Source organism: Tamandua tetradactyla, chromosome 20 (assembly GCF_023851605.1).
Source record: "Tamandua tetradactyla isolate mTamTet1 chromosome 20, mTamTet1.pri, whole genome shotgun sequence".
NCBI classification, from domain to species: Eukaryota; Metazoa; Chordata; class Mammalia; order Pilosa; family Myrmecophagidae; genus Tamandua; species Tamandua tetradactyla.
In genome coordinates this window covers 12,123,252-12,151,108 of record NC_135346.1, presented here as the reverse complement: position 1 = coordinate 12,151,108, position 27,857 = coordinate 12,123,252, and the positions used below count along the sequence as shown (strand labels likewise).

Sequence of the window (27,857 nt, the reverse complement as noted above, 5' to 3'; positions counted from 1 at the left end):
TTTGACATTGCTTTTTTTTTTTCCTTCCCTCAACCGTGCCCTGCTGTCCCGATTCTCCACCGCTGCAGTTGCAAACATCCTGTGGCGAGAGGAAGGTACGAGCTCACTGGTTCGGTGTCGTGCCTGCCCTCCCGTGTGTTTGTGGTTCCACGACAGGCCGTCCATCCTTCCATAGACCACCTTCCCCTTTCCCCAGCATCCAGCAGGCCCCTCTGCCAAGCGGTCTCTGGATGGGGAGGGGGAATTGATGGCACACAAAATGAATCAGATTTAAAATCTGCTAGGGTGTTTAAATTTTATAATGAAAAGTTTCCGTTTAAAGCTGCCTGTGGCTTCCTGCTCCAGGAGACCACCGGGGAGGGGTTCCCAGTTAGAAATGGGCCTAAAGTTTTTTCTAGCAGCAGATGTTGGTGTGGAGCTTAACTTACCGTGTGCTGCAGCTGTTGTTCATGATGGTAGTTGTGACTTAAGTACACTTTGAGGAAATGCTGAAGGAAAAAGCTAGATGAGTTCTGTAAAATTTACTTTAAAATGTATAGATATTTTTAAAAAGAATTTTTTTAACATGTAGATATTTTAAATATATTTTATTGATCAGATACTCTTTAGCTATTGGTTGAACCATAAGCAATTGCCATTTTATAAGTGCAAAATACCTAATACTGACCCTTTCATATGGTTCAACCCACACTTTGAATGTGGAACACACGTGGGAGGCTAGTTTTAGAGCTGGAGCCGCTGCTGGGGCTGTGTGTGCCTGGGTCCTTTCCCCAACCCTGTCACCTCTCAGCCACAGCACAGTCCCAGCCACCTTTAAGTAACTTGCTCTCCAGTTTGGCAGGCAAAAGGTATAAGCAGAAAAAAAAAGGCAAGCACGAGCAGAATGCACCATGTGATTTCAGGGTTAAGGACAAACTCACCCTCCTTAGAAACCCAGCTATTTCCTGTCTTCTTTATCCTTGAGGACTTCACGTGGTGTAATTGAGAGTCTAGCGTTCGCAAGCACACGCGTATTCAGAACAATTTCCTGAAAAAAAAAAAAAAGCTGACGCGGGGAGTCTGGAAGCAAAATAAAGGCAGGGCTAGGAAAATGAGGAATGTGCCACTTCCAGTGGGCTTCAGGAATCCTTGGAGCACAAACTGAGAGCACCAGCTGCCAACAACCCTCAGCTCCAGATACTGATCCGGTACCTGGGCGGGAGCATGGAGAAAGTTTGGCTCTATGTCCTCAAGGGGTGTAGTTTTTCCTAAGGGGAGGTCACTGAGGGGATGAGTTTCCAAAGTGGAGAGCTGCGAAGGCTGCAAGGAGGCCCCGTGGGGTCTGCAGTGCACCCGTAGATGCCCAAGAGCCCACTTAGACCCACAGCTGCCCCAGGGCCGAGGGCTGCAGGAGTTACGTTGGACCATCGGGCAGGGAACAAATTCCATCATAACTGGGCAGCAAGATGCTTGTGGCGTTGCTGCTAAAACCTGAGGCCTGGAGATAGGGAATTACAGAAGCAAAAACAAAGGAGTTAGGCCTTGGGCCTCAGAGCGCTCTCTAAGCTCAATAGAAGAAATGAGACGATGAGAGCAGACAAAAGCAAAGAAAGCTCCTGCACACTCCTTAGCTAAAGCTAAACTCCGACAGAACCTTCCAGGGGGCTGGACCTCCTGCAAAGTCAATTATCTGTGGACAAGTATTTGTTGAGCCTCACGTTCAGAGCCCGGCTGTGAGCCAGACGTTGTGCTCAGCCTGCAATGCAGCTGAGGCTACAAACCCCAAGTGGATTCTATTAAGCCTTCAGTCTTATATTGGTTCTTATGTTTCCAGCTATTAATTTCCCAAGGAGCCCAGGGAGGGGGGTCCCTCATGCCTGGGCTTTAGCAGGGACTCTGAGCAGTTTAACTGAAAGAAATTCTCCAGGTGGAGTGTACAGAAGAGAAGGCCCTGCTGTGGGCGCGCAGATGGGGTCTGAGTGGGTGTGCACTGGCATTCCCCCGCTCCAGACCCCAAGATGCTGTGGGAGCAGAGACGAGGCCCTCGTGGGCAGCCAGCTGCCCCAGCTCTCCAGAGAAGGGGTCCAGCACCCCAGGGCTCCCCACCGGACCCTGTGCCCAGTCCTCCCTGATGTTAGAGCTTCCGAGAGGCTGGGTTCAAGCCACCAGCAAGGACCCCCCTCCCAGCACACAGCGGAGGCTGCTGGCGCCCTGTCACCATGAGGCATGACGCACGCGGAGGGCACACGGCACACCTCTGGGTGCCAAACACTGGAGACCATGGTTTTCTAGCTCCCGAAAAACTGACCCGGGTGATCAATTGAACCAGGTGGTTTTCTCAGCATGTGAGGAAAGAGTGAGCTTCCTGTATATTCAATTTTCTTAGAATTTACAGAAATCTTTTTTTAGCTGAATTTATATTCTATTTTAAATTTTCCAAAATTCACATGTACTCTATAGCCACCAAGCTACAATTGCCCTTTCTCCCTTCCTCTCCTTGCCTGTACTTTCTGTCTCTACGAATTTGCTGTTTCTAGATATTATAGAAATCTTTTAAATGAAGCTTAGCTTCAGGAGGGACTGAGGGAGCAAAAGGAAGAAAGGGGGAAGAAAAGAAGGAAAGAAAACGCTAGACCACGTCTTTGTGCCGTGTCTCCCTTGTGCCAAGCCCCCCCGCTCCTGGCACCTCAGTTCTTTGTCTTTAAGATAAGGGGCTCGAACCAGCTGGCCCCCCAAGGCCCTTTTATGGTGGTCTGGGGTAGCCCTCTCCCCGGGCGCCACAGCCCTGGCCTGGGTGCTGGGCAGGCAGGTGGGCGTGATGAGAGCAGGGCTCTGTCACCTGCATGGGCCGCCACGGGGACACCAATGGGGAGGTCACGAGGGAGGGGAGCAGGCGCCGACAGGCTAGGTGTAAGTTCAGACGAAGGAGTGCCGGCCACAGCGTTCTTACAGCGCCATGTGTCAGGGAGTGACCCTGTCCACAACTGTGTTCTAAAGAAACGAAGCCTTTGTTTTGGGGGAGTCACCTGGTCCATTCTGAACCACCAGGGGAGGCGTTTCCTTTCTGGATAGGCTATCAAAGCCAAAGCATCTTTTATGCAAAAATGTGTACGGCAGGCCAGCCGGGGATGACTTAGGCAGGTGTGCACTTCTGGGTTGGTGGCCTGGAGAGGCAGAGCCTGGGCTGCTGCACTGGCCCCCAGCCCTGGGGGGCCACTTTCTCCCCGGGCATGGCATGTGTGAGCCCGCAGCTCACCCCGCCTCGCTCAGGAAGTTCCATCTTGTGCCCGCACCAGTATCTTCCAAACTCCGGGCTTGTGCGTGCTACGGGCTGCTTGTGACCCTGCGGGGGCGAGGACGGGTATGACCGTGACATTTGCTCCCCTCAGGGCTCAGCGTGGGGAACATGTTCTACGTCTTCTCTGATGGCGGCATCAGCGTCATCCACCCCACGGACTGTGAGATCCAGAGGCACCTCAAGCCCACGGAGAGGATTTTCATGAGTTATGTAAGTCTCTGCGTCTGGGACAGCTTCCACGTCACACACAGACAAGGTCCTGAAAGCCGGCCTGTAACCACCTGTGCCGTCTGATTTGTTTAATTCCACTTGCTGTGGTCGGTATGGCTCCAAATTTGTTCCAAGTCTCAGGGAGAAACACATGAGGCTGAGAGTTAAACTCTTAGTTCTTCACCCGGAACACAGTTCCATGTACAGAGCTTTAGGTGGGGCCCAGCCATTGTAGATGGGTCGTGGCCTCCAGAAGATTGCAGTGAAATGATGGAGGCAGCAATGCAAAGAGACAGCTACAAGAGATGGCAGGGTGCACTGGGACTGGTGAGGAGGGAGGCCTCTCCAGTTCTGGAGAGGGCAAAGTCAAAGGAGACTCTTTGGGGATGATGACGCCTAAGCTCAATTTTGAAGAACAAGTAGGAATTGGTGACTGGCTTTTTAGAGGAAATATCGTAAGATGGAGAACAGAGGCATAAAACATCACAACATGGTTAGGAACCACTCATATTTCTGCATGGATGGGAAGAATAGGTATGGGAAGGGGCCTAAGATTAGAGCAGAAGAGTAGGGAAGGGTCAAAGTCATGAGGCTTTATGGGCTAAGCAGAGGAGTTCTATTATATCCAAAACCTCTGGGGACCCTCTGAAGAACTTCAGGTGTAGGATGGCCATGGTTAGATTGTTTATAACACGTAGTGAGGGTAATGATTAGATGGACTGGACTAGAAGCGGAGAAGTAAACGAAGAGGTGGTTGTAGTCATCCAGGCAAGAGACAGTAATGATCCAGGGTAAACTGGTGCCAGTGGGACTGGAGAGAACTGGGTAGATTTGAGAGCTATTTAAAAGGTAGGGTCAAGAGAGAGCACAAGTATGACCCAATGGCTTGCCAAGAGAACAGGACCCTTCACATGGAAGGAATAGGAGCAGGTTGGGGGAAATATGATTCATGCTCCAACACTTTCCCTGCTGGTTGCCACAGGCCAGTCCCAGGAACAGGCTCATAGTCAAGCAGATGAGGTTGTCTGGGATGGATTGAAATTCGAGATTCCCATAGGATACATGTGCAGAAACCTCTGTGAGTCAGTAAGGGAAGTGGCACTGATGAGCCGAGAGACCTGAGTTCTCTGGCAGGCAAACAAAGTGCCAAGGAAGCCTGTAGCACATGGGTCACAGAACCCATGTTTTTTTGGGGGGTTGTAAAAGCAAGGAGTGGTCAACCATTGAGCAGAGGAGAAGAGTCTGGGCCTCGTTAGAGGCCTTCCAGAACGTAGAGGATAGAATGAGTGTGAAAACATGAATGCCCAGAGGGTCAGAGGTGCTATGAACAAAATGCGAGGCTAGATAGAAGATGATAATATAACGTGCAGTAGACAGAGGGAGAAGAGATGATGGCAGACAAAGGGTCCAGGAAAGCCCTCCCAGCCTTCGAGACCCAGTTACCAAGAGAGACCGCTCTTCCCCAGGGCTCTGTCCCTCTGGCTTATATCCCACACTCTGCCTTGTGATCTTGGTTTCTCAAGTAAGGATTTTAGCTCCTCCCCTAAATGCTGAGCTCCCTGAGGATAGAACTATGGCCTTGAATCCAAAAGGGTCATCTAAAAACCCCCCCTCCAGCCTTCTCCTTGAGAGCCTGTCCCCCAGGACAAACACAGGGTGTCCTCAGAATGGGCACAGTTGATAAGCTGGTGAATAATGGCGGGTGTGGGGCTCATGCAGGTGGTAGGCTTGGTCCTAAATGAAGCTTCATTGCGTTGCTATTCTTGCCTTTGGTGTTTCTCAGGCTATTGCATTTCTCACATTTGTAGCTTGGAAACGCTGCTTTCCAGGCTGTTTCATTTGAATTGATAATTTTTTAAGTGCTATCTCAGTTGAATTTTCCCTCAACATAATAGCCATGAAGCTAATTCAGAAGAGTGGTCCCAGTTAATTTCCAGCAGTTAGGTTTAAATAATTGCACTCAGTCACATATTGGCACCAATTCTTCTCATAAATTTGCAGTAACCCAACCTGTACCTTGGGGGAGAGCTCACAAATCCTAATCAGGACTCAATTTACCTGGATAAAAAATTAAATAAGACACAGTGAGAGAGGTCCTGAAGGCACTTCAGGCCACACAGGGCCATGAGGGGCTCTTACCATGTACCCACTTTCTCATCTAGAAATCCCCAGACACTGCACAGGAATATTGCAAAGGGATGAGCCTCTTCTAAAGTGCTGGTAAGAAGAGTGTTGGTTTGACTTCTTTCTGGCCTCTCTGCTGGACTAGATAGCCACTTTGTCCAGCAAGAAGCAGTGTGATAGAACAGATAAGAGCACAGACTTCAGAGTCAGGCAGTCCTGGGTTCAAATCCCACCTCTGTCACTCAGTGGGCTAAGTGGCTTTCAAAAAGTTACTTAACCCTTCTAAGTTTCAGTTTTCTCATGTGCAAACTGCGGTTGTTATGAGGATTAAGTGGGATGCCAAAAGGGGCAAGGGTCAAAGGAGAGAGACTACTACAATGCTATTGCAGTCCTCTAGGGGAGAAATGGTATAAAACATGGTCTTGAGAGAGATTTTGGGGAGTTCGTCTCAACGATGAGTTGCTTTGGAGAAGGAAGAATCAAAAACAGCACTCTGCCTTCTGGTGTGGTTGTCCAAGATGGTGATGGAGAACCCGGAGGAGGAGGAGGCATGGAGGGTAGAGAAATACTTCAGGATGGTTGAGTATGAAGTAGTCATGAGAAAGTGGGAGCTGGAGGAGGTTCTGGGCTAGACACAGATCTAGGAGCCACAAGCATATTGATGTTAGCTGAAACCAAAGGGGTAGACAAAAGCACCATGGCACGTGCAGAGTGATTTGATATGGGCACCTAGAAGAGAACCCTTCAGGGTTATCAATAATTAAGGGTCAAAAAGACTAAGAGGAATGACAAAGAAGATTGAGATGGAGTCACGGCCAGAGTCATGAGGAAAAACATGAGAAGGTATATTCAGGGAAGACAGCAAAAGAGAAGGTTCCCTTTTCATTCATATTTACTCATTCAAAAAAAAATTTTTAAGTACCAGATCCATGCGAGACACTGTACTATGGTAGGAATAGAGCAGTGAACCAAATGTGCTAACCCTGCTCTCAAGGATCCTGCAATCTAGTGAAGGAAGAGAGGCTATAAACATGTAGAAAGATAAATGTATAAAGTCAAATGATAAGGGAAAACAAAGTAAGGGAAGGGAGTAAGGAGTGCTGGGGATGCTAACCTAGATTGGGTCAGGGTCTCAATTGGTTGACACTTGGACAGAGACCGGAAGAAATGAGGGAATAAACCATGTAGAGATATCTGGGGAGGAACATTCCCAGCAATGGGAAGAGCGATTGCAAAGGCTCTGATGGAGAAGCCCGTTGGCATGTCTGAGAACCGCAAGTGTGCCCTGTGTATGGAGTGCAGTGGGGAAACACGGAGAGGGGTCAGAGGAACAGCAGGGGCCAGGAGGCATAGGGCTATGCAGGCTTCTGAAAAGCCTTGGATCTTATTCTGGGCAAGAGAGAATGCTATTGGAGAGACCTGAGAAGAGAAATAACATGATCTGACTTTCACTTTACAGTGATCGCTGTGGTTGCTATGTCAAAGTCAGGTGAGGGGGCTGGGGTAGGATCACGGAGCACAGCTGGATGCTAAACCCAGGTGACAGGGATGTGACTTGAACCTGGGTGATAGAGGTGGACATGGTAACAAAGAGTTGAATTCTCAATATATCTGAAGATAAAGCTGAAATGATTTTTGATGCATTGAATGGAAACTGAAGGTAGGGAGAGAAAAAACAGGAGTCAAGTATGACCTCCAAGTTTTTAATCTAAAGAAGTAAAACGGTGGAGCTGCCATTTCCTGAAATGAAATGAGCAGTATTAGGAGGTAAAATTGAGAACTGGGTTTTACTTTTAGGTTTTAAATGCACATTAAACCACCAAGTTGGGCAGTTGGCTATGTAAGTCGAGAATGCAGGAAACATCCCCGAGCTAAAGAATATAAATTTGGGGGTTGTGAGCAGGTAGACTAGATTTAGAACCACAGGAGTGGATGAGATTAACAAAGGAGTGAAGTTTAGGGAAGAAGTCCAGAACTGAACCCTGGGCTAGCTCACCACATAGAGATTGGTAAGCTGAGAAGGACTCGCGACTGAGGGGGATGGAGGGAAGAGAACCAAAGAATAGCTAATAGTGTCAGATGATACCTCAGGTTCAAATGAAATGACAGAGGTTTAGCTTCATAACTGAGGAGTTGACATTGACCTTCGTGACAACGTCAACTCGGTGGTGGGGACTAAAGTAGAAGGTGAGGAAATGGGGAAAGAGTGTAGGCACTCTCTCAGAAGCTTGGCCATTAACAGAAGATTCTAGATGACAAGGATGAGAAGAGTAGAAGGATATGGATCCAGAAGCTGCTGGTGGACAGGCTGCAAAGGGAGCTGGGACCTCAAAGACGGAATGAGGGTTACGTGAAAGAGCAGGTGATTTAGGAGGGTTGGTCTGCCTTGTTCTATGGATCCAAATGTACTAAGAGGAAAGAAAGGACAGAGGAGGGTCAGGGAGAGGAAACCCAGAGATGTCGGGGCGGTAGGTGGGGAAGAGGGGAATAAAGAAGATATATGGCAGCCTATCTCCTTTACAGGAAGAAATTTGTCCTCAAGGGAAAGAAGACACCACCCAGCCATGCCAGTGGGCATCCGCAGTCAACGTCAGGAACCGATACATCTACGTGGCCCAGCCGGCCCTGAGCAGAGTCCTTGTGGTTGATGTTCAAGCCCAGAAAGTCCTGCAGGTACAGCTCTTTAAGGGCATGGGGAGAGGCTTCCAGTTCTTAAGACACAGTCTGTCACACTCTTATACTTTACTCTCTGCACTTTCCCCAGGTCCTATGAGAGGTAGTCAGATTGGAAGGGTGAAGGAGAGAAGATCTGTGCACAGCTATTCATTAAGTATTTATTTTCTATTGTGTGCCAAGCATTGTTCTAAATGCCCAAAAAACAGCTTTGAATGAACAAGGACCTCCCTGTGCTCTTTGGAACTTGTATTCTAGGTGGGGAGACAGGCCATAAATCAAAATTTTAGGGAACAGTAAGTGGGAAGGACTGTGGAAACCAGGTTAAATGTGAGAGAGGAGCAGGAAGACTAATTGAAATTGGCCCTCTGTCTGAAAGTGAATAGAAGCTGAGATATAAATGCCAACTGGTGTTCAAACTCTGGGAACAAAGGGAACGTCAGTGTGGCTGGTGTGTGGCAAATGAGGGGGACAGCAGAATGCAGTGATCTCAGGGGTAAACAAAAGCCAGCTCATGTGGGGCCCTGGAAGCCAATTAGGAGCTAGAATAAAATTTAAAAATGAGGTAGAAAGCCATTGAAGGGTTTTAATCAGATGAGTGACGTGATCTGATGTATTTTTAAAGAGTCAGTCTGGCCAGTGTGTTTAAGAACAAGCCAAAAGATAAAGCACAGATGTGGTAATGGAAATAATCCCGGTAAGACATGATGAGAGCAATGGAGGTTGTGCAAAGTGGTCACATTCTTGATGTATTTTAAACATTGAGCCCAAAAGATTTTCTAATGGGTTGAGTGTAAGGTTTGAAAAAAAGGGGAATTGGGGATGACTAAGTTGTATTTTTTTTTAACTTAAGCAACTATGAAATGGTGATGCCATTTCCTATGTGCAACCGGCTGAATATGGCCCTCAAGATGTCCTAGTGTGTGGAACCTGTGAATGTTACTTTACCTGGCAAAAGAGACTTTGCAGGGGTGATTAAGTTAAGGATCTTGAAATGAGAAGATTATCCTGTATAATCTGAGTGGGCTCAAAATGCAATCACAGTGACCACTGAAGAGGGAGGAAGGGGCCATGAGTCAAGGAATCCAAGGAATGCAGCTCTAGAGGCTGGAAAAGGCAAGGAAACATTCTCCCCTGGAGCCTCTGGAAGGAGCTTGACCTACCATCATCCCAAGGAAATTGAGTTCAGACTTCTGGTGTCTGCAACTGCAAGAGTAAATGTATGAAGATTTGAACCAGGTCGGTGGTGATTGTTTCAGCAGCAATAGGGAACTAATGCACTAAGATAGGAGAGACTTTGGATGAGGTAGGGAGGGGGACAGGGAATGGAGCAGATTTGGAGCAAAAATAGGAATCGGTTTTGGTGTGAAGTTTGAGATGCTATACTTAGGAGAGACATCAACTAAGAGTTGGATAAACAGGCTGGGGTCTAAAGGAAAGGTCTGGTCCAGAGGTGTCCTTTTGAATGCCGTCACCACATGGATTGTATTAAAGGCAAAGAAATAGATGAAATCACTAAAGGTAGTATAGATACATAGAGAAGAGGTCAAGGTGGCAGCCAGGAAGGCCTAGCTGCAACATTTGAAGATCAGGAAGGAGAGAAAGGGCCAACAAAGGAGCCCAAGAAGAAGTGACCTGACAGGTAAGAAGACCATTAGAGGGGGGTATTTCAGAAGCCAAGAGAGTGTCAAGGCAGAGTTAGTGGTCAGTGGTGTCAAATGCTACTGAGAACATGTGCTTATTATGAAAAATGATTTGGTACCACAGAGAGTATGGATTATCTAGGCAGGAAGAGCTATGATGATAATGGTGGAATAAAAGCCTAATGAAATGGATTCAAATAAGAATAGTAGGTGAGGAAGTGGAAATGGTAACTAGAGACAACTATTTTGAAAGGGTTTTGCTATAAAGATGAGTAAACATAGACAAATGATGCAGCCGCTGGAGGGGGATGCCAAGGGAACATTTTTGGAATGGGTCATATGACACCATTTTGTATGCTAAAGGGAATAACTCCTCCCCAAAGTCCCCTTTTCTCTTCTGCACCATTAAGTAGGCAAGAACCAATGGAATCTCACACACACAAGTGGAGATCTAGCCCTAGATAAAAGCATGGATATTCATTCATTATAACAGGAGGAAATGGAACGTTTTCAGGTATAAATGCACAAAGAGGGAACTGGTGGTAGCAGTTAGATGAAGTTCTCTTCTGGTTGATTTGACTTTCTCAGTGAAATAAAGAAGGAAAATCATCACCAAGCCTGGAGATTTGAAGAGAGAGATGAAAATCAATTGTGAGATTGAATTCACCCGGGAAATGTGATAGGACTGCTGGACAATTATGGGGCCCACATAAGGATGGAGTAAATTTAAACAATCAATAAGATCATGTCATTTTCTCCAGCAGTGTTCAGCTGCTCAGATGCAGGCTGATGGTGGGGAGAAAATAGAATATAACCAGGGTATGGCTTCTCCTGAAAAATACAAGAGATATTCTAGCTATCTATTTGTTATTGATTTCTCTGGCCAGAAGTCATATTCTAAATAATTTCAATCTTTTGAAATTTACTGAAGCTTGCTTTATGATTCAGCTTATCAATTTTGGTAAGTACTTCATGTACACTTTAAAAGAATGTGTAGTCTGTCATTGTTAGGCATGGTATTACATATATAGGTCAATTATGTCAAGTTGGTTCATTGTATTGTTCAAATCATTTATATCCTTTATGACTTTTTTTTGTCTGCCTGGTCTTTCAGTGTTTTTAATTAGTTAAGTTGGATTTTAAATTTGGATCAGGTATGACATGAGAGACCAAGACAATAATGAATGAGAAGAGATAGTTTATTACTCACAGGTCCCAGGGAGGGAGGGATGCCAGTAAAGAGTCAGTGGGAAATCTGGTGGGTTGGGGTGGCTCAATCAGTGGGAAAGAGCTCACTAGCGGAGTGAGAGGGACCCATGAGCTTATGCCTTTCTTGTGGTCCAAGGGTGGAGGTTAATACATTTCCCACAGGAATCAAGGATTGGTTAGTTTAAAGCAAGCATTCATGAAAAAGAAAAGGGACTGGGGACCCAAAGGTGGTAGGGATGGTTAGCTTATCATTTGGGGCCAGCTGTGGGGCTTGGGTGATGCATGTGGGTGTATCAGTGGTAGTGGAAAGAGTGGGTTTGAGCTCTGGGGAAGTTTATATTCAGGAGTGGAAAACTTCATTAATGAGTCTAAAGGTCAATGTTGAGGCAAGAGGCTTAACCGAAGTCAGACAGGTGCCAAGGTAGCACATAAAATTTTGATAAGGCAATCTTAATTGTATGTTAGAGGGCGGTGCGATGGTGGCTCAGTGGCAGAGTTCTCACCTGCCATGCCAGAGACCAGGTTCAATTTCCAGTGCCTGCCCATGCAAAAAAAAAAAAATAGTAAGAAGTGGATTAGACTCTCCCACTATTACTGTAGATCTATTTCTCCTTTAAGTTCTGTCAATTTTTGCTTTATCTATTTCAAAAAAATGAATACAGATTAAGAATTATGATATCTTCCTAGGGCAAAGACTCTATTATTATAAACTACCCCTCTTCATCTCTGGTAATGCTTTTTGCCTAAAAATCTATTTTATCTAATACTAGTATAGCTAAATCAGATTTATTTTGATTAGTGTTTGCATGGTACAATTTTTCCATCCTTCTACTTTCAACCTTTCTGTGCCCTTATATTTAAGGTGGTCTTTTAGAAACCCACATGTAGTTGAGTTTTGGGCATTTATTTCTTTTAACAATCTAAGTCTTTTACTTGGAGTATTTAATCCACTTACATGTAATATAATTAATTAATATCCACCTATCCACCATCTTACTTTTTATTTGATTTACCGTTTGCTTATTCCTCCTGTTTGCTTTCTTTTGAATTAGTCAAACAATTTTGGGGGGGCATGGGCAGGCTCTGGGAATTGAACCTGGGTCTCTGGCATGGCAGCAAGAATTCTGCCAATGAGCCACCATCGCACCACCCTAAGTCACACATTTTTTTATTCTCTTTTCTCCTCTTAACTTGTTGGTGATGCTTTTTTTTAGTTTATGGTTGCTACTGTTGCAGTTATTACCATAGAGATTACAACATGCATCTTTGCCATCAATACAGTTTCATGAAAATTATTACTTCACTCCTGCAATAATAATAGAGCATTAGAACACTAATTCCACTAATAATGCCTTTTGCATTATCGTTCTAATAAATTTTAACTCTATATCATTTAATCCCCCAAGGCTATTATTTCTACAGTCAATAGTCATTTATATTTACTCACAACTTTATCTTTTCTGCTGCTCTTTATTCCTCCTGCAGTTCCGTGTTTCTGTCTGGGATCATTTTCATTCTGACTGAAGAAGTTTTTTAAATAGTCGTTTTAGTGCAGATCTGCTGGTATATTTTGTTCCTTTAAAAATGTCTATATTTTTGAAGGCTAAATTCCCTATTAGCAATCATTTTCTTTCAGCATTTAAAGATGTTCCATTATCTTCCAGCTTCCATTGTTTTTGTTGATAAGCAAACTACCAGCCTTGCTGCTCTGTTGAAGATAATGTACTTTTCTCTCCTGCCCCTGGATACTTTAAAAGTTTTCTCTTTAGTTTTTAGACATTTTACTGTGTTGTACCTAGGAATGTTGCTGTTTGTGTTTATCCTGATTGGGGGTTTGTAGAGATTCTTAAATGTGTGGATTGATGTCCATAATCAAATTAAAGAAATAGTGGCTGACAATTTTCCAAATATTCTGCTACCTCATTCTCTCCTCCTTTACAGGAACTCCATTTTAAAAAAAAAAAGTTAGACTTTTCCATTTTGTCTCACATGTCTCTTCTACCTTTTTCTTATTTTCTACCCTTTTTTTATTTTGGTCTCTTTGTGCCTCCATTTAGATATGTCTTTGGAAATGTCTGAACTGGATCTAATAAAACTAGTTATTGAGTTCTTAGTTTCAAGAATTACATTTTGTATTTAATTCTCTTTTATATATAGATTTTTAACTATCATTTCTGACAACTCTAATATATGGATGAGGTGTGGGTCTGTTTCTTTCTTGTTTTCAGCCACATGGGTCTGCCCTTTGGTATGCCTAGTTATTTATTATTCATTGTTATCTAAGGAATTGTAAAAACTCCAGTTCACCATCATCCACCAGGGAGGGTTCACCTTTTCCTTTGCCAGGAAGAGAGAGGAGAGAACTAATCAATTAATCTAGTCCTGGACTAGTTGAATCCAGACTGAAGTGAACCTTCAGTCTGTCTCTGGTAATTCTGAGTCAAAGACATATAGCCTTACGGGGATATTAACTGAGAGTCTGGTGTGTTCACCACCACTTCTTCCCTGCCTTTGCCTGTCAGCACAATGACACTAAGGAAAACTCAGTCCTGAATTCTAGATTTTTGGTTCAGCTCTTCAGCCTCTTTTCCTATACCTCCTCAAGATTTGGCAAATATCTTGGAGGGGGAACCTGACCATGTATGTGAGGCTCCTTGAGTCTTCAGTCTTGTCATGCCAGCCTTGTGCCATCTCCACAATCTCTGCTGGTTTTTCTGTCCCACCTGGGCCATGCCCGATCCTCAGCCCCTTTCTGTGTCCAGAATTGGCTATTTTTCCCATGGAAAGGGGGATTGTAAATCATCAGCTCACCTATCCAGGGGTTCTCCCTCTCCAAAATTATAGTCTTTGCTGGTCCAAAACAATTCTATTTAACAAGAAACTGAAAATATAGGACACTTAAAATCATGGGTCTGGATGGGGTCGTCTTGAAAGAAAATGTAATCGAGGAAAGGCCATGAACTGGCCCTTGGGTCACACCAACATTGGAAGTGTGAGTCACAGTCAAAGACAAAGAATTGCTGAATTGGACTTCCATGATGTTGTCTCTTCCAGGGTTCCTCCTAGCTTCACTGGGCACTTTAGGGATTAGGGTAGAAAACTAACCACTGATTTTGATGAAATGGAGTTCAACAGCAGAGAGGTGAGAATGTGAAACATGAATGGAAAAGGTGACGCAGAAAGGAAAGAGAAGGACTGCGGTCCAAACTTTAGGGAGCTTTTGCTGTGAAGAAGGCAGAGAAATGGGGTAGCTGGGTGGAGAAGGCATAGTCAAGGAGGGCTTCAGGTTTTAGTTTTCATTTTAGAGCCTTCAGAGTTGCTGATGTCTGGAGAAGGAACATATTTCCACCAAAGCAAGGGCAGGCAAACTCAGGAGTTCAATTTTGTGTGTGTTAGGTCGAGATCGCAACAGAATAATTCTAGGGGATTACTGAAGCCATAGTTTTGTTGATCTCACCCAGGGAGAGGATTTATGAGAGAAGGTGGTGAAAGATAAAGACTTAGGCTGTGCCAACAGTTAGAAGTCAAAAGGAAGAGGAGAAGCCAGGGGAGTGGTAGGCCAAGTGAAGAAAATGTTTTCTGAAGACAATAGTCAACCGTGTGATGAAACGTTAGGTAAGAGGAACATCAAAAAATGCTCTCAGAATTTGGCATGAAGATCTAGAACAATTTGAGGGAGTGATGAAGAGAGAAATTGGATGGGAAGAGAAGAGGATACAGGGACTTTCTTCTTTAAAGAAGAAATGGGGGCAGAAATATGGGGCAGAGAGTATACAGTTGTCTTATCCCCCAGATCAGGAAAGCTAGAATATATTTGGGTGAAATTAAGGTTTCAGAAATTATACAAGGTTCAATCATGGTGGCTGAGATGGGATAGAAGGAAATATAATTGAAATAAAGAAGGGACAGAGAAGCCAGGGCCTTGGGTGGATCATCCATGTGGACTTGAAGGCACCCAAGTTGACCAAACAAGTGGTAAAGACAGGAGCCATGTTTCAAAGTCTTTTGGTAACTAAGGGAAGTGGCCAGGATATTGGCTGATGATAAGAGAGCAATTGTTGAACTTATAAAACTTTATAAGACTTCAATGACTACCTGTTAAAATGTACTTTGAAAATTATTGCTTTTTCCTTTTTGTATATATGTTCTATTTAAAAGAGGTAGACGAGAACACAGCCTCCATCTGACCGGGCCACAGGAGAAGCAATATCATCAGGAGACAGCAGTTTCAGTTAGAGCAGTAAGAGAAGAGATTTAGCTTGATGCTGTAAGTCCTAGAGGGTCCAGTGGAAGGGTGTGCAAGATGGAGGCTGCTCAGAGTCAGTCTCAGATGACCCCGAGGGAAGAGCCAAATCCCCAGAATCCAGGGCAGCAGGGGACCCAAAAGGCTTTGGAAGAAGTGGAAAGAGTGTCCTGGAGCTGATGTAAGCTTAAAGCCTCTGTGTTAGGCTTCTGCCAAGTTGGTTTGTGTCCCTTTTAAGCAGAACATACAAGTGTTTAAAAGGGAGAACATTACTGACCACCAATGTAATGCCTGCAAGGACAACACAAAGGGAAGCTTCTGTTCCCAAATAGGGTCACTGTCCCAGGAGCGATGTCCATGCACGCAAAGCCCTGAGATGACCATTGCGTTAGCTTCCACAGCAATGATGACTAACTTGTCACTATTTTTTTTTCAAGTCCATAGGTGTCGACCCTCTGCCAGCGAAGCTGTCCTATGACAAGTCACATGACCAAGTGTGGGTCCTGAGCTGGGGGGACACTCACAAGTCCCAACCAAGCCTCCAGGTATGCTGAGCACACGGAAGTTGTTACACTCCCGAAGGAAAGACGGACATTCCCTATCTAATAATGTCCCCTGCTTCCCTAGGGCAGGGGAAATATGTCCATGAAGGCCTGAGGAGAGACTAGGAAACAGCCGCAGGCCAATACCCCGCGTAAGCCATTAGCAGGATATCTTCAGCCAGGCCTGTTAAAGACAGTAATTCCCATAATTTTCATGTCATAACAACCAGAATGTGGCTTCCAACTGCCCACTCAGTCCAGCCCCTTGATACCAGCCTCTCCTGAGTCAGTAGCTCCTGGGGCTGCACAACAAGGAGGCCTTGGGGTTCAGGCAGCAAGAAGAGAAATAGGGCTTCTTCACCCTGGGCTGGGCAGACATCTGGAAAATAGTGCCAAAGCAAGCAGCTGCTAGCCAGTAAAGAAGGAAAAGTGGCAGCAGCAATCGTATCCATAAATGAAAGTGCATTTACTAAGTGCTTATAGTGTGCTAGCTGCAGACAAGTTAAATAATAATTTTGCCTACGGTCCCACCCAGCAGTGTGGCTCTGGAGCCCACTATTTAACCACTGCACCACCCTGCCTCCTGGGAAGAGCTGGGGCCCCAGACACCCCTCTCTATCACCCAGTGAAGGTCAGTGCATCAAGGGTGCATGACCTCACTCATCAGGGATTAAGCCCTACCGGGAGTGATCTGAATACCTGTTTTCTCAGTTATCCCAAGGATGGTGCACTGAGCCATTCAGATGCACAGGAGAGACATTCATTCATTACATATAATGATGTCTTGGAGCTTTAAGACTGGATTCTCTCTCAGACCCAGTTGAGAAGGGCTGTAAATGGAGCCAAGCCCGCCCTGTTCTGGAGGCTGTTCAGAGGCCAGGAAGACCAGCGGCCAGACAAGCTTCTCACCGGCAGCGTCCACCCACCTACCTCTGCACTGCTGGCCCCGGGCCGGGGCTCTCCCTGACCTCCTGTAACTGAGATTAGCGTCATTCAAGAAGACACCACCACCCCAGCCCCAGTGAGCAGACGTCAAAGAATAATAACCCGTCAGAGAGCTCAAGAGGCAGAAATGAAGGTCATTGAGAACAGAGAACTAGAACTGCAAGAAGGACCAATAAAACACTAAGAAAGCACATAAGGAAATTCAGGGGCAGGGCCACCAAGAAAGAGCTTTCTGCTTCCCATTTAAAACCGCAGTAGGGGAGTTAAAATATGTATGGTTTCTACTGAAACCCGTTAATAGTGACCTGAAAAATAAAGAGCAAAAAACTCTCTCTCAAATCACAGAGCAAACAAACATATGAAGAGATTGAGACCTGGATGGGGAGCATAAATGTTCATAGGGAGAAAAGGTAGCACATGTAATATTGTCAAATATTAAATGATTTGGAATAAAATTTTCCTGAGCTGAAGAAATGAGAGTATGGATTGAAGCAACTCACAAGTTCCAGGCTAGACCAATCAGAAATGACACAGCTCTGCCTTTCTTGGTGAAAGTCTGGAACTCTAAAAATAAAGAGAAGATCCTACAAATTTAAAGGTGGAAAAGAACAAGTTACCTAAGAAGAAAAGAGAGATTGGCACTGGATTTCTCACCTGCAACCGAAGCTGGAAGACTCATGGAATGGCATGTACAGTCGATTGAGACAAAAAGAGCTGCAACCCAAGAATCCTATTCCCAGCCAAGATATCATTTACCTGTCAGGACAAAAGAAAGATAAAAGAGTATGCAAAAATTCAGAGAGTGTGTTACTCCATCTAAGGAAAATATTTGAGAAGAGGTTCGAGACAAACATCAGGTGAGTCAGATTAGAGACATCAAGATGGGCAAGATAAAGAGAAGACAAAGCTAAGTAATGGACCTAGAGAGAAGGATCTGAAATTCAGAACAAAAGGATGTTTGAGATGGAGCCACACACCAAAAGGGAAGCTCTGACTCAAGTCCGTCTCTAAAGATAACAAATTATTTCAAAAACATAAGAGTAGGCAGTGGAGGAAGAAAGAAAGAATAAAAATACTCGAAAATCTCATCTTATAAGAGGAAGAGAGAATATGGAGAATATTGTTTAAAATTTATAGTTGAGAAGTGAATATCTCCTTACTCCAAATGGGACAAACTGAATTCTAGTAAAAGCAGAAATGGGCAGATTAGATGTTTAAAAAAATTTTTAAAGACGAGGTATAACTTGTTCACAAGAAACTTTTTTCGCACATAAAACAGTGATAAACGTTTGAATTTAAAGAGTGGGAAAAGTGTTGCTGGGTGAACACAGAGCTATGCATGAGTGGGTTATTAATGTTAGACAACGTGGAATCTAAGGGTAAAAGCATTAGACAGCATATGGAGAAACTGTGAGAATGAGCAGCAGGTATTTATCAAACAACATAACTAAATACATAAAGCAAGAGTGATAAAAAAATATATAAGGAAACGCTGACTAAAGATGCACTTGAATTATACATACTAAGGAGACAAAATAATGATGTAAGAAAATTGAATAATATGAAGAAACTTGATTTGTCAAGTAGAACTTTTTTCTTATGTCCACACAAAAATTTTAAAATGTTTCACTAATCACAAAGAAAATTTTAACACATTTTATAAAAGTAGACATTATAAGTTATATTACCTGCTAATTACTAATAATTAAATGTGACCTAATAAAACACTCTCAGCTGTTGGATCAAGAAGAAAATTAGAAGGTAAATTACAAACTGTTTCAAAAGCAATGAAAAAGTCTATTTCAAATCAAAACCTATGGGATGTAGAGAAGGCTGTACACAAGAGTATTTCTGCCTTAAAAATTGCAAAAAGTACAACCTTTTGAGAAATTGACTGGCAAGAAGGAGTAATAAAAATAAAGACCAAATTTAATGAAATAGGAAAAAAAGAACAGAGAGAGAAACAGATAAATTCTTCATGAACTCACTAAAGAAAAACAAGAGAACTAAAATAGACAAAATAAGAAATGAGAAAAGGGACATTACTGTATTTACAGAGGAGATGAAAAGAATCATGAAATAATACCTATGTTGTAACTCTGTGGGGGCAAAGTTTAAAACCTGGGGGAACCTTGAAACTGATCGATTACCGTAAACAAGTTTTCTTTTTTAATATTTAAGATCTCCCATAGGAAAATGTACAGCTGAGTTTTACCAAACCTTTAAAATACAGATAATTTTAATATTATTTGAACTATTCCCAGCCATAGTGGGGGAAAAAAGCTCCCTAGTTTGCTTTAAATAGCCAGTATAATTGTAATTCTAAAAAATAATAAAAATAATATAAATATAAAACTATAGGCTAATCTCACTTATGAACACAGAAGCAAAATTTTAAACATGTTTTAGAAATAGAGTCTACTAACATATCTAAGATATTCAAGCAAGGGTTGTTCCTAGGAAGCAACATTTTTCCTAACACCAGCAAATCAAAAGGGAAAACTAAGATATTTAGATATTTTCAATAAATGCTGAAAATTAAATGCAGTACGTATAAAAAGCCTAAAAATAAGAAAAGAAGGAAATTCCTTAAATATAAGTACTATTTCTCAAAATCCAACAGCCAATCTTTGTCTAAATGACAAGTCCCCAAAAGCTTGTTAATTAACATTAGGAATTAGATCAAGATGCCCACCATCACCATAATTAGAAAGCCGAGGAAACGCACTACGAGAAGAAAATGAAATAGTTTGACTAAACTTTGGATAAACGAGATAAAACTATCTCGTTAGCCCTGTCGGCTAAGGTTAAGGAAACCAGAACTCGCAAAAACTGCTCCTGGAAATATCAGCTGGCACAGCCTTTGTAGTAAGCAATTTGTACCAAATTGTACAAAAACCTCAAAAAAGAAAAAAAATGAAAAAGAAAAAGCAACTTGATCTCTAAGAATTGACCCAGAGGTCATAAAAAATGGCTACGGGCAAAGATTTAGCCACAAAATTATGTGTTACTGCATCTTTTATATTTGCAAAACATTTTTTAAATACCCTAACAGGATGTTTCTGAATATCCAACAATAAGGGGATGGTGAAACAAACTTGAACTGCACGACAGTGTTTCTGTAAATGAGGCTTGTTCCACAAAGGTCTGCCCCCAGCAACCAGTTTCTGAGCCTCTGACATCTCGAATTCTTCCTGGCAGCTTCTCCTGCCCACTCCCCCCCCCACCCCGCCACCTCCAGCCCGTCCCACTAGGAGCCTCTTTGCCCCTCCCAAGGGTCACTTCCCAGCTGGCTTCCTCTGCCCTCCCTGACAACGGACTGACCCCTCCTGCTATCACTCTTCCACATGCATCTCCTGAACCGAGCCCATAGTATTTGAGGGGTTCAACAATTATCTTTTGGGCACCCACGTGGCCAGCCATGTCCTGCTGTACAACAAAAGGCCAAGTAGGACTCGTCGTAACTCACTGGAGAGACGAGGCTGATACCACCCCCCCATCAGTTCAACAGCCTAATGGGACCTCAGCTTGATGAAGTCTCTGAATATAGGGTGTTAGGGTGCTGAGGCATGAATGACACTGACCGGTGACAGCCTGTAATTTTCCATCTCTATTATCAGCTAAAACGACAGGCCTGATAACAAGCAATGACTGCATGGCTTCTTGGGGTTCTCTGGCTTTCCCCTCAGGCTCTCTCAGAACCAGTTTCCAGTGGCTGATATTTTCTTAATGCCCAGTTGTATGGGTTTTTCTCCACCACGACCCTGGACTTACAATGGAAGTATCATTTGGCCATTGAAAAAGAGCCCAGGGAAATAACCTAATGCAACTCTAGAACATGCTCCCTGCTCCACTCCCAACTGAACACACGGCACCCATTATTCCAGTCCAGCACCCTCCCTAATGACCCTAGAGGGACATACGATCCAAAAACAAGATACAAACCTCAAATCCGCCTGAGGAGGCAGGCCAAATGCTGCTGATTTGGTCAAAAAAGTAAAAGCCAGAAAGCCATCCCATTCTTCAAAGGCAAAGAGCATCCAGGATTCCCGCCATGTGAGTCACAAAACCTTACTCTGCGGGTCCAGCCTTAGGCTACAGAAATCTGGATCTTTCCTTCAGCACAAACCATGACAATTTCAGCACTGTGGAGCCAGCAGGACCAGGAGCAGTGCTTCAGCGAGCTGCCCACAAGTCTGCAGTGGATTTGCACCTCCTATTCTATTCCGCCCAGAGGATCTACACTTGTCCCTTTGGGCTCTCCAGCAAAAGTGCCCTGAAGCTGGCCAAGGCCTTCATCCTGGCAGCAGGTCTGCCACTCTTCTGGGCCAGTGACCTAGCGCTCAAAGGCTGATGCACGCATGCAGAAGGCAAGGGGCATGGGCTCTCTGGCTCAGCATCTCTAGCTGCCTGTGCCAACCCTTGGTACCTTGCGTAAGCTTGACCAAAGTATGTGGTCAATGCTTAAGCTTGACCTCAGGGGATCACAGCAGCACTTCAGACACTCTGCTCCTGCTAGCCACAGACTGCGCCCGGCTCTGCTCTGAGCTGCCAGCATGACCTTCCTCTGACACAGTCACAGCAGGGACAAGCCAGGCAACAGCTCCAGTGGCCTCCTGCAGGTCCACAGGGGAGAAGGCATTGCCTGCAGGGAAACAGGGGCAGCCAAGCTCTGTCACTACCAAGTTGTACAAAGCACAGGGCCTGATTCTTTACTTTTCATAGCAAGTCCCCTCTGTGAAACTGGAACCTCTCCCCAGCATTCTAATTGTAAGACATCTAAATGGCATGACCAGCATCTGAGCGGCATTTCTGCAGGATTCCTACTTTCTCTAATAAATTCTGGAGTCACAACGCTCAGAGAATGCCTCTGTGTGCGGCATACAATAGAGATGTCCAACATACTGTCAGTATGGGAAATAGAGTCCCAGTAAACTGTTCTACCACTTGTTATTTAAAAACTCTCTCCCTCTTTTCCTGGGGTGGCCTGGGAATTGAGAAGGTGGGATTCCCTGTTTAGGGACGGTTGGCTGACTCTGAGCAATCAGGGTGATGTTTCAGTTCCAGGGAGCTCCCTGGGCAGCCCCAGTACCTTGCCCACAAGCCTTCACTTTGCTGACCTGGGGCTCTGCATAGCAGCACATGGCAGCATCCAGCCCAGGTGAGCTGGAGTTGCAGCTTGGTCATTCAGTCCTGTTCCCTCTCCCCTCCCAAGAAGGAAGAGCCCCTGTGACATGCCCAAACAGCTCCCACTTTGTTCCTGCCCCTCCCCAACACTGGTTTGTCCAACATCTCTCTGCCGAGTAGCCCCTCTGCCAGGTGTCACCCCTCGAGCATGCAGAAGTCCCCAGGGGTCTCCAGCACCCCTCTTGGATGGGCCCTCCAGAGACTCCTACTCTGTGTTGTAGGTGATCACGGAAGCCAGCGCCGGCCAGGGCCAGCACCTCATCCGCACACCCTTCACAGGAGTGGACGATTTCTTCATCCCCCCAACGAACCTCATCATCAACCACATCAGGTGAGACCTCTAAGGCGCCCCCAGGCCCCCATCCAGCAGTGCACAGGCAGCTTCACCCCAGATGGGACTTGCCTCTCTCACTAAGTCACCTGCTCCTCCTAGGACCTATCAGGAAGGATCAGTAAAATGGACCCATCCCTGGTAAAGCAGGCTCACAGCTTAGCTCACGGTGCTTAGGGTCAGTGACTGTTCTAGTTAAAGAGTGAGCCAGTTTGTATGCTTCAGTGGTCCAGTGAGCTCAGGAAGTCTCATCCCTAAAGTGAAGACAATAGAGAAAAGAGGAGGTAACAGTTAGTTGAACACCCTCTACTTGCTCAACTTCAGAACCTAATAGGGACTGTCTTGACCCATATTTTACAGATGAGGAAACTGAGACTCAGAGAAGTTAGGACACTGGCTGAGGTCACACAGCCAGGACCAAATGCAAGCCAGGTCTCCCTTCAATGCCCCAATCCGTCTCATTGCCCTGCTGACTAAGGCCCCCCCCCCCCATTTCCTCCAGGAGCCCCCAGGGCAGTGGTGCAGGGGCCTATAAGGAAACAAGGCCTCCTGGTGACCACAGTTTTTCACCATTCAAAACAATAGCCTAATCATAGCAGCCCTGGCCGCAACTGCAAACTTCACCCCAGCCTGGCATCTCTCCCTTCCCTATTCTTTCAGAGAGTTCCTGATATTTTCTGTACCCTAAGAACACTAAGCCTGTGCTGCTCATTTACTAGTCAGGACCCACGTCTTGTGACTGCATTCCTGCATCACATCGCTTTCTCCAGGAAGCTGAACTTAACGCAGAACTCACCCATTTACCCTTGCCCCAAGGGAGAAAATCACCATTCTATGAACCCCCTCACTGCAGAGAATGCTGAGAAGGCCCTCTAAGAGTGCATTAAATGGTGAGGCAGGATTTTCAGCCCCCACTTAAGGAAGCTGACTGGGAGTCATGCAAACTCACCAGCTCTGCAGATCCTCAATGTGGCTTTTACATTCAAGTTTTATAAAAGCAAGATTTTCCTTTATTTTCTGTCTGTGTTCTGGCTCTTTAAGGACGCTTTAAAGAAGTGCCTTGAGGAAGTGCTCTGTCTTGCTGCAGGTGCACACGGAGCCACAGGGCCTCCGGGAGCAAGAGGTTTAGGCAGAAGTGCTGAAGGTCTAAAGGGAGTCCTGCCTAGAGTTGGCCTTGCCGCTAGCAGCCAGCCTCCAGCCAGGTCTGAGCAGCCACCTCCTGAGCTCTTACACTGAGCTTCCCTTTTCAATTGAATCCTCCCATCAGCCCTAGCAAGTCACTACTCTTCTTAGGGTCCCAATGGCTCAGAGAGGCAGGTACCTTGCCCCAGGCCCTGCAGCTAGCAGGTCAACGCAGCAGCCTCAGGCCACCTGGCTCCAAAGGTGAAGGCTGTCCTTGGCCCCGCCACCCGCAGTTCATTCTACCAGCATCATAAATGTGACCAGAAAAGAGGCTGCCCTCTTCATGTCCCTCTCCCAACGCAAGGGAGCACCGATAGAAATCTACTTGTTTGTTTGCTTTGGCATATCCAATTTTAATTGTGACTCTACATCTGTGACACTAAATAGTCATGCTTCTTTTTTGCCAGATGTCAAGCATCCCAGCTGGAATCCCAATGGGTTCCCAGCTATTCTCAAAAAACAGTTAGGATCTAAGATTTCCTATCTTATCCTCAAGGCAGGCAGAGCCTGGGCAGATGGCTCTTGTCCTTTTCCTGCGTGCTGGTCCTCAAGGCATGGCACACACGTGCCTGCGGGCACGTGGCCTCTGGGGTAGCTCCTTCAAAGACATCCTAGAGGGAGACGCCATTGCCGGGACTTTTGCTCTCCTTTGCCGTTTCAAAAGATGGGTACGTGTTACAGCAGGTCCAAACGTCTGTAACTGCACTGCATTTGGTTTGAGGTTGGAGATGAGTCACTCATAAAGCCTCTCCTGCGGAATGACAGCCCCTATCAATAGACCGGGGATGGGTGAGGGGTGGCTGTAAAGGGAAGACAGAAGGGCTGCAAGCGGTGAAGACGGAGGGCGAGTCCCCACCCGGAGAGGCGGCCGCCCCACCTCTGACTTCTGTCCTTCCCCTCTCAGGTTCGGCTTCCTCTTCACCGCATCCGAGCCGGCCCTGCACAAAGTGGACCTGGAAACGCTGATGCTCCTCAAGACCATCGGGTTGCAGAGCCACGGCTGCGTGCCCCAGGCCATGGCGCACACCCACCTGGGCGGCTACTTCTTCATCCAGTGCCGGGGGAACGGCTCGGCCCCCGCCGCCCCGCAGCTGCTCCTCGACGGCGTCACCGACTCGGTGGTGGGCCCCAACGGCGCCGTCACGGGCACCCCACGCGTGTCCCCCGACGGGCGCTTCCTGGTCAGCGCGGCGGCCGACAGCCCCCGGCTGCACGTGCAGGAGATCACGGCGCAGGGGCAGATCCGCAGCCTCTACGACCTGCGGCTCGGCGGCGGCGTCTCGGACCTGGCCTTCCAGCGCTCCTTCACCCACGGCGACCGCTACCGCGTGTACGCGGCGCTGGAGGCGGCCCCGGACCTGCTGTTCCTGGAGCTGTCCACGGGCGCCACGGGCTCGCTGAAGAACCTGAAGCCGCCGCCCGCGGCCGCCCGGCCCGGGCACGGGCCCCGCAGGATCGTGCGGGACAGCGGGCTGTTCGGGCAGTACCTCCTGACGCCAGCGCGGGAGTCGCTGTTTCTCATCGACGGGAGGCAGAACACGCTGCGGTGCGAGGTGTCGGGCATCAGGAGGGGGACCACGGCCGTGTGGGTGGGCGAGGTATGAAGGAGCCCCAGTCAGAGCCCTCGGCCCAGGGGCACCCCGAGTCCTGGCACCGCAGCCCCCGGCAGGCACCCTGTACATTTTCACAGACAAGAGCAAAAAACCTGTATCCGCTTCACGGTTCCACATTGGCCTCCTTGCAAGTTTCCTGGTCGAAGGCATGCGCTGCCGACAGGATTGGGGTTTTCTCCTTAGGAAGCATGATTTATGCCTTGAGCGGCAGTGAGAACACGTGCTGCTGTGTCAAGGAACCATTTGTGTGCCCGGCCACACGCCCCGTTGCCCGGGGACGCCGTGGAACCGAGAGAGTCTGCTTCGCAGGTGGACGTGGCCGCCGGTTGCCTTCACGTAGTCCTTTTCCTTTGCCACCCGTGGAGAGGCCCCAAGGCCGGCCGCAAGCAGGGTGCTCCCTCCCTGCCGGAAGGCCACCTCTGCCCTCACGCTGGACCTTATTTTCCTCTTTGCAGCTGCTTCTTGCTTTTCTTTTCATTTGACTTGCTGTAAGCATACTTACTGCATCTTGGGGGATGGGGAAATCACTCACTTTATTTTGGAAATTTTTGATTAAAAGATAATTTTTTACAAACTCAAATGCTAGTAAGCAGAAAGGTCCTCTCTGGGGTCCAGCTCTATTCTTCCCTGCCTTAGGCCAAGGCTCTGGGGTCACATTCTGAGGCCGGAAAGAAGATCTTCAGGCAGTGGGCATTAAAGAATAACAGTCCACTAAACCACTGCCACTCCCGTTTTTCTAAGTACAGGTCAGACACCAGGTTCGCACAGATGACTCGGTTTCAGCGTCGGGACCCCAGGAGCCCAGGACAGCCCCTGCGTGCCTGCTTTTCACTGAGGGGCACGCTTCATCAGCCAGGCCCAGCATCCGGGGCTCAGGGCAGACGGAGCTTGCTGGGCAAGGCATGGGAAGAAGATGAGGCCCTGCGTGCTGGCTGCAGAAACCCTAAGGACACGAGTGGGTCAGAGCGTGTTTCTTAGGCTCCACCTCTTCAAAACCCATTTCTCACCTGCCTACAGCCCTGGCCCTCAGCTCTGGCGACGCCAGCCCTGCATCAGCGCTGTGCTGCCTAGTATTTTCTCCCACATGCTGCCCTCTGTCCCCAGGATACACAAGCTCGAAAACCAGAATCGGAAGGACACAGGCTGGTGCTGCGGCCCTGCTCCCAGGTGTCCCAGAATGGGACAGGCCAGCCGGGGAGACGGCCTGCGTCAGAGACGCCCGGCGAGGCAAACAGCTGAAGCCCAAACGCACTGCCCCTTGTTGTGGCTTGAACAACCGCTTTGCGAGCCGTGCAGGGTTGGGGATGGCCCGGCCCACCTGCACCTGCCGACTGGGCAGCCACCTGCCTGTGGCTCTGAGGAAGGGTCTGTCAGGGAGCGGAGGACGTGCGCCGCCTCCCTCCTGACACAGCGACTCTTCACCCCTCCAGCCTGCCATGCCCTGAGGTCCCCGTGGGGGGTCTCCCCTCTTACATCCGCCTTGTGTCCCTGCGAGTCCCGGGAGTGTGCCCAGACACGTCCATTCCCATTTCAGATCCTTTAAAGGTGGCATCTACAGCTTCGTGCCGAGGTAACTGACCCCAAAAGCCTAATATCCACTTTGAAGATGGCTGGGAAGGAGGGCCAGCTCACCTTTTTTCTCTTGCCTCAGTATCTTGACACATTGACTCCCAAACTCCCACCCTCACCACTGAAGCCCTCTAACTCATTTGCTTTGGCAAAACTGTCTGAATCATGGCAGCCCCTGGCAGGAGAGGATTCTCAGGGCCCAAAGGAGGGAGAGAGCCACCGACTGCCCAGCCAGAAGGCTTGGTGCCTCTGGGTTGCAGGACCCCTGAATAAAGACCAATCTAATCCAAACTGTCCTTTAACCTGGGGGGAAGGAGCTGACCTCTGCAGCATCTGCACGCTATTCCCTCCATTTTTAAGATTGTCTGAAAAGCGTCATCTGGCTCTTTTTGTCACTGTGCAGTACGGGAGACAGCAGGCTTACGTCCTGCTGGGCCATCACAGGCCTGAGTTTCACAATCCAGCCCCGGGAGGAAAATTCACCAAGGCAGGAGCTCAAGTGTTTTCTAGCAGTGAAGCTCACAGAGCTGCTCAGGTGGGAGGCAGGAGAAAGGCTGGCCAGCACCCTCCCCCATACTCAGCCCCAGAAGAGGCTTCTGGGACACAGTCTGAGCATCGCCCAAGTGACCTGGGTTCACTCCACATGGACCCCCATGAAGCAAACCCACAGGTGATCCTTCTAATGGACCTAAAAGGTCAATTAATCAATGTTTCGCATTACTAAAGAAGTATTCACTTTACCAAAACCACCACCAAAAAAAGCCATTTTCATGGTGAAATCCCTCAGTAATTTTTAAATAAAATCAATTTCACAAAAAATTCAACACATTTTTCTTTTCAGAATAACAAACACACAGAGCAACCTGCACCTGTGGCAATTCTAAAAGGCTTTGCAATGGAGACCCTCTTTCTCCATTGCAGAAAACCTGCACAGGGTTCCTAGGTCCAACAGACTGCCAAGCCACCCACGGCCTGAGGGCAGGACAGGCGATTCATCTGCTTCTAGGTGGTTACATGAACTTCCTGAGAGTGGACCATGACATCCAGGGTGGTGAATGCAATCACAGCCCACGGCAGTGTTGGCCCAGCAGTCCCACCTGGAGCTGGCC

At 46.9% G+C, this 27,857-nt stretch overlaps 1 protein-coding gene and 1 long non-coding RNA gene across 2 annotated transcripts in view; one reads left to right on the top strand and one right to left on the bottom strand.

Moving 5' to 3' along the window:
* FSTL4 (follistatin like 4) overlaps positions 1-26,367 on the top strand; it is a 397,058-nt gene extending 370,691 nt beyond the window's left edge. Inside the window, exons 11-16 of the mRNA XM_077138433.1 lie at positions 69-95; positions 3,369-3,487; positions 8,135-8,284; positions 15,817-15,924; positions 22,275-22,384; positions 24,471-26,367. Coding sequence (XP_076994548.1) covers positions 69-95; positions 3,369-3,487; positions 8,135-8,284; positions 15,817-15,924; positions 22,275-22,384; positions 24,471-25,170 — 1,214 coding nt within the window. The 3' untranslated portion in view covers positions 25,171-26,367. The remainder of the gene's footprint in view (positions 1-68; positions 96-3,368; positions 3,488-8,134; positions 8,285-15,816; positions 15,925-22,274; positions 22,385-24,470) is intronic.
* LOC143664948 (uncharacterized) lies at positions 18-24,704 on the bottom strand. The gene is made up of 4 exons (XR_013166686.1): positions 24,598-24,704; positions 921-1,027; positions 429-488; positions 18-226 (listed from the first exon to the last, which is right to left on the bottom strand). It is a non-coding gene; the product is annotated as an uncharacterized LOC143664948 (long non-coding RNA).
* Positions 26,368-27,857: the final 1,490 nt, after the last annotated feature.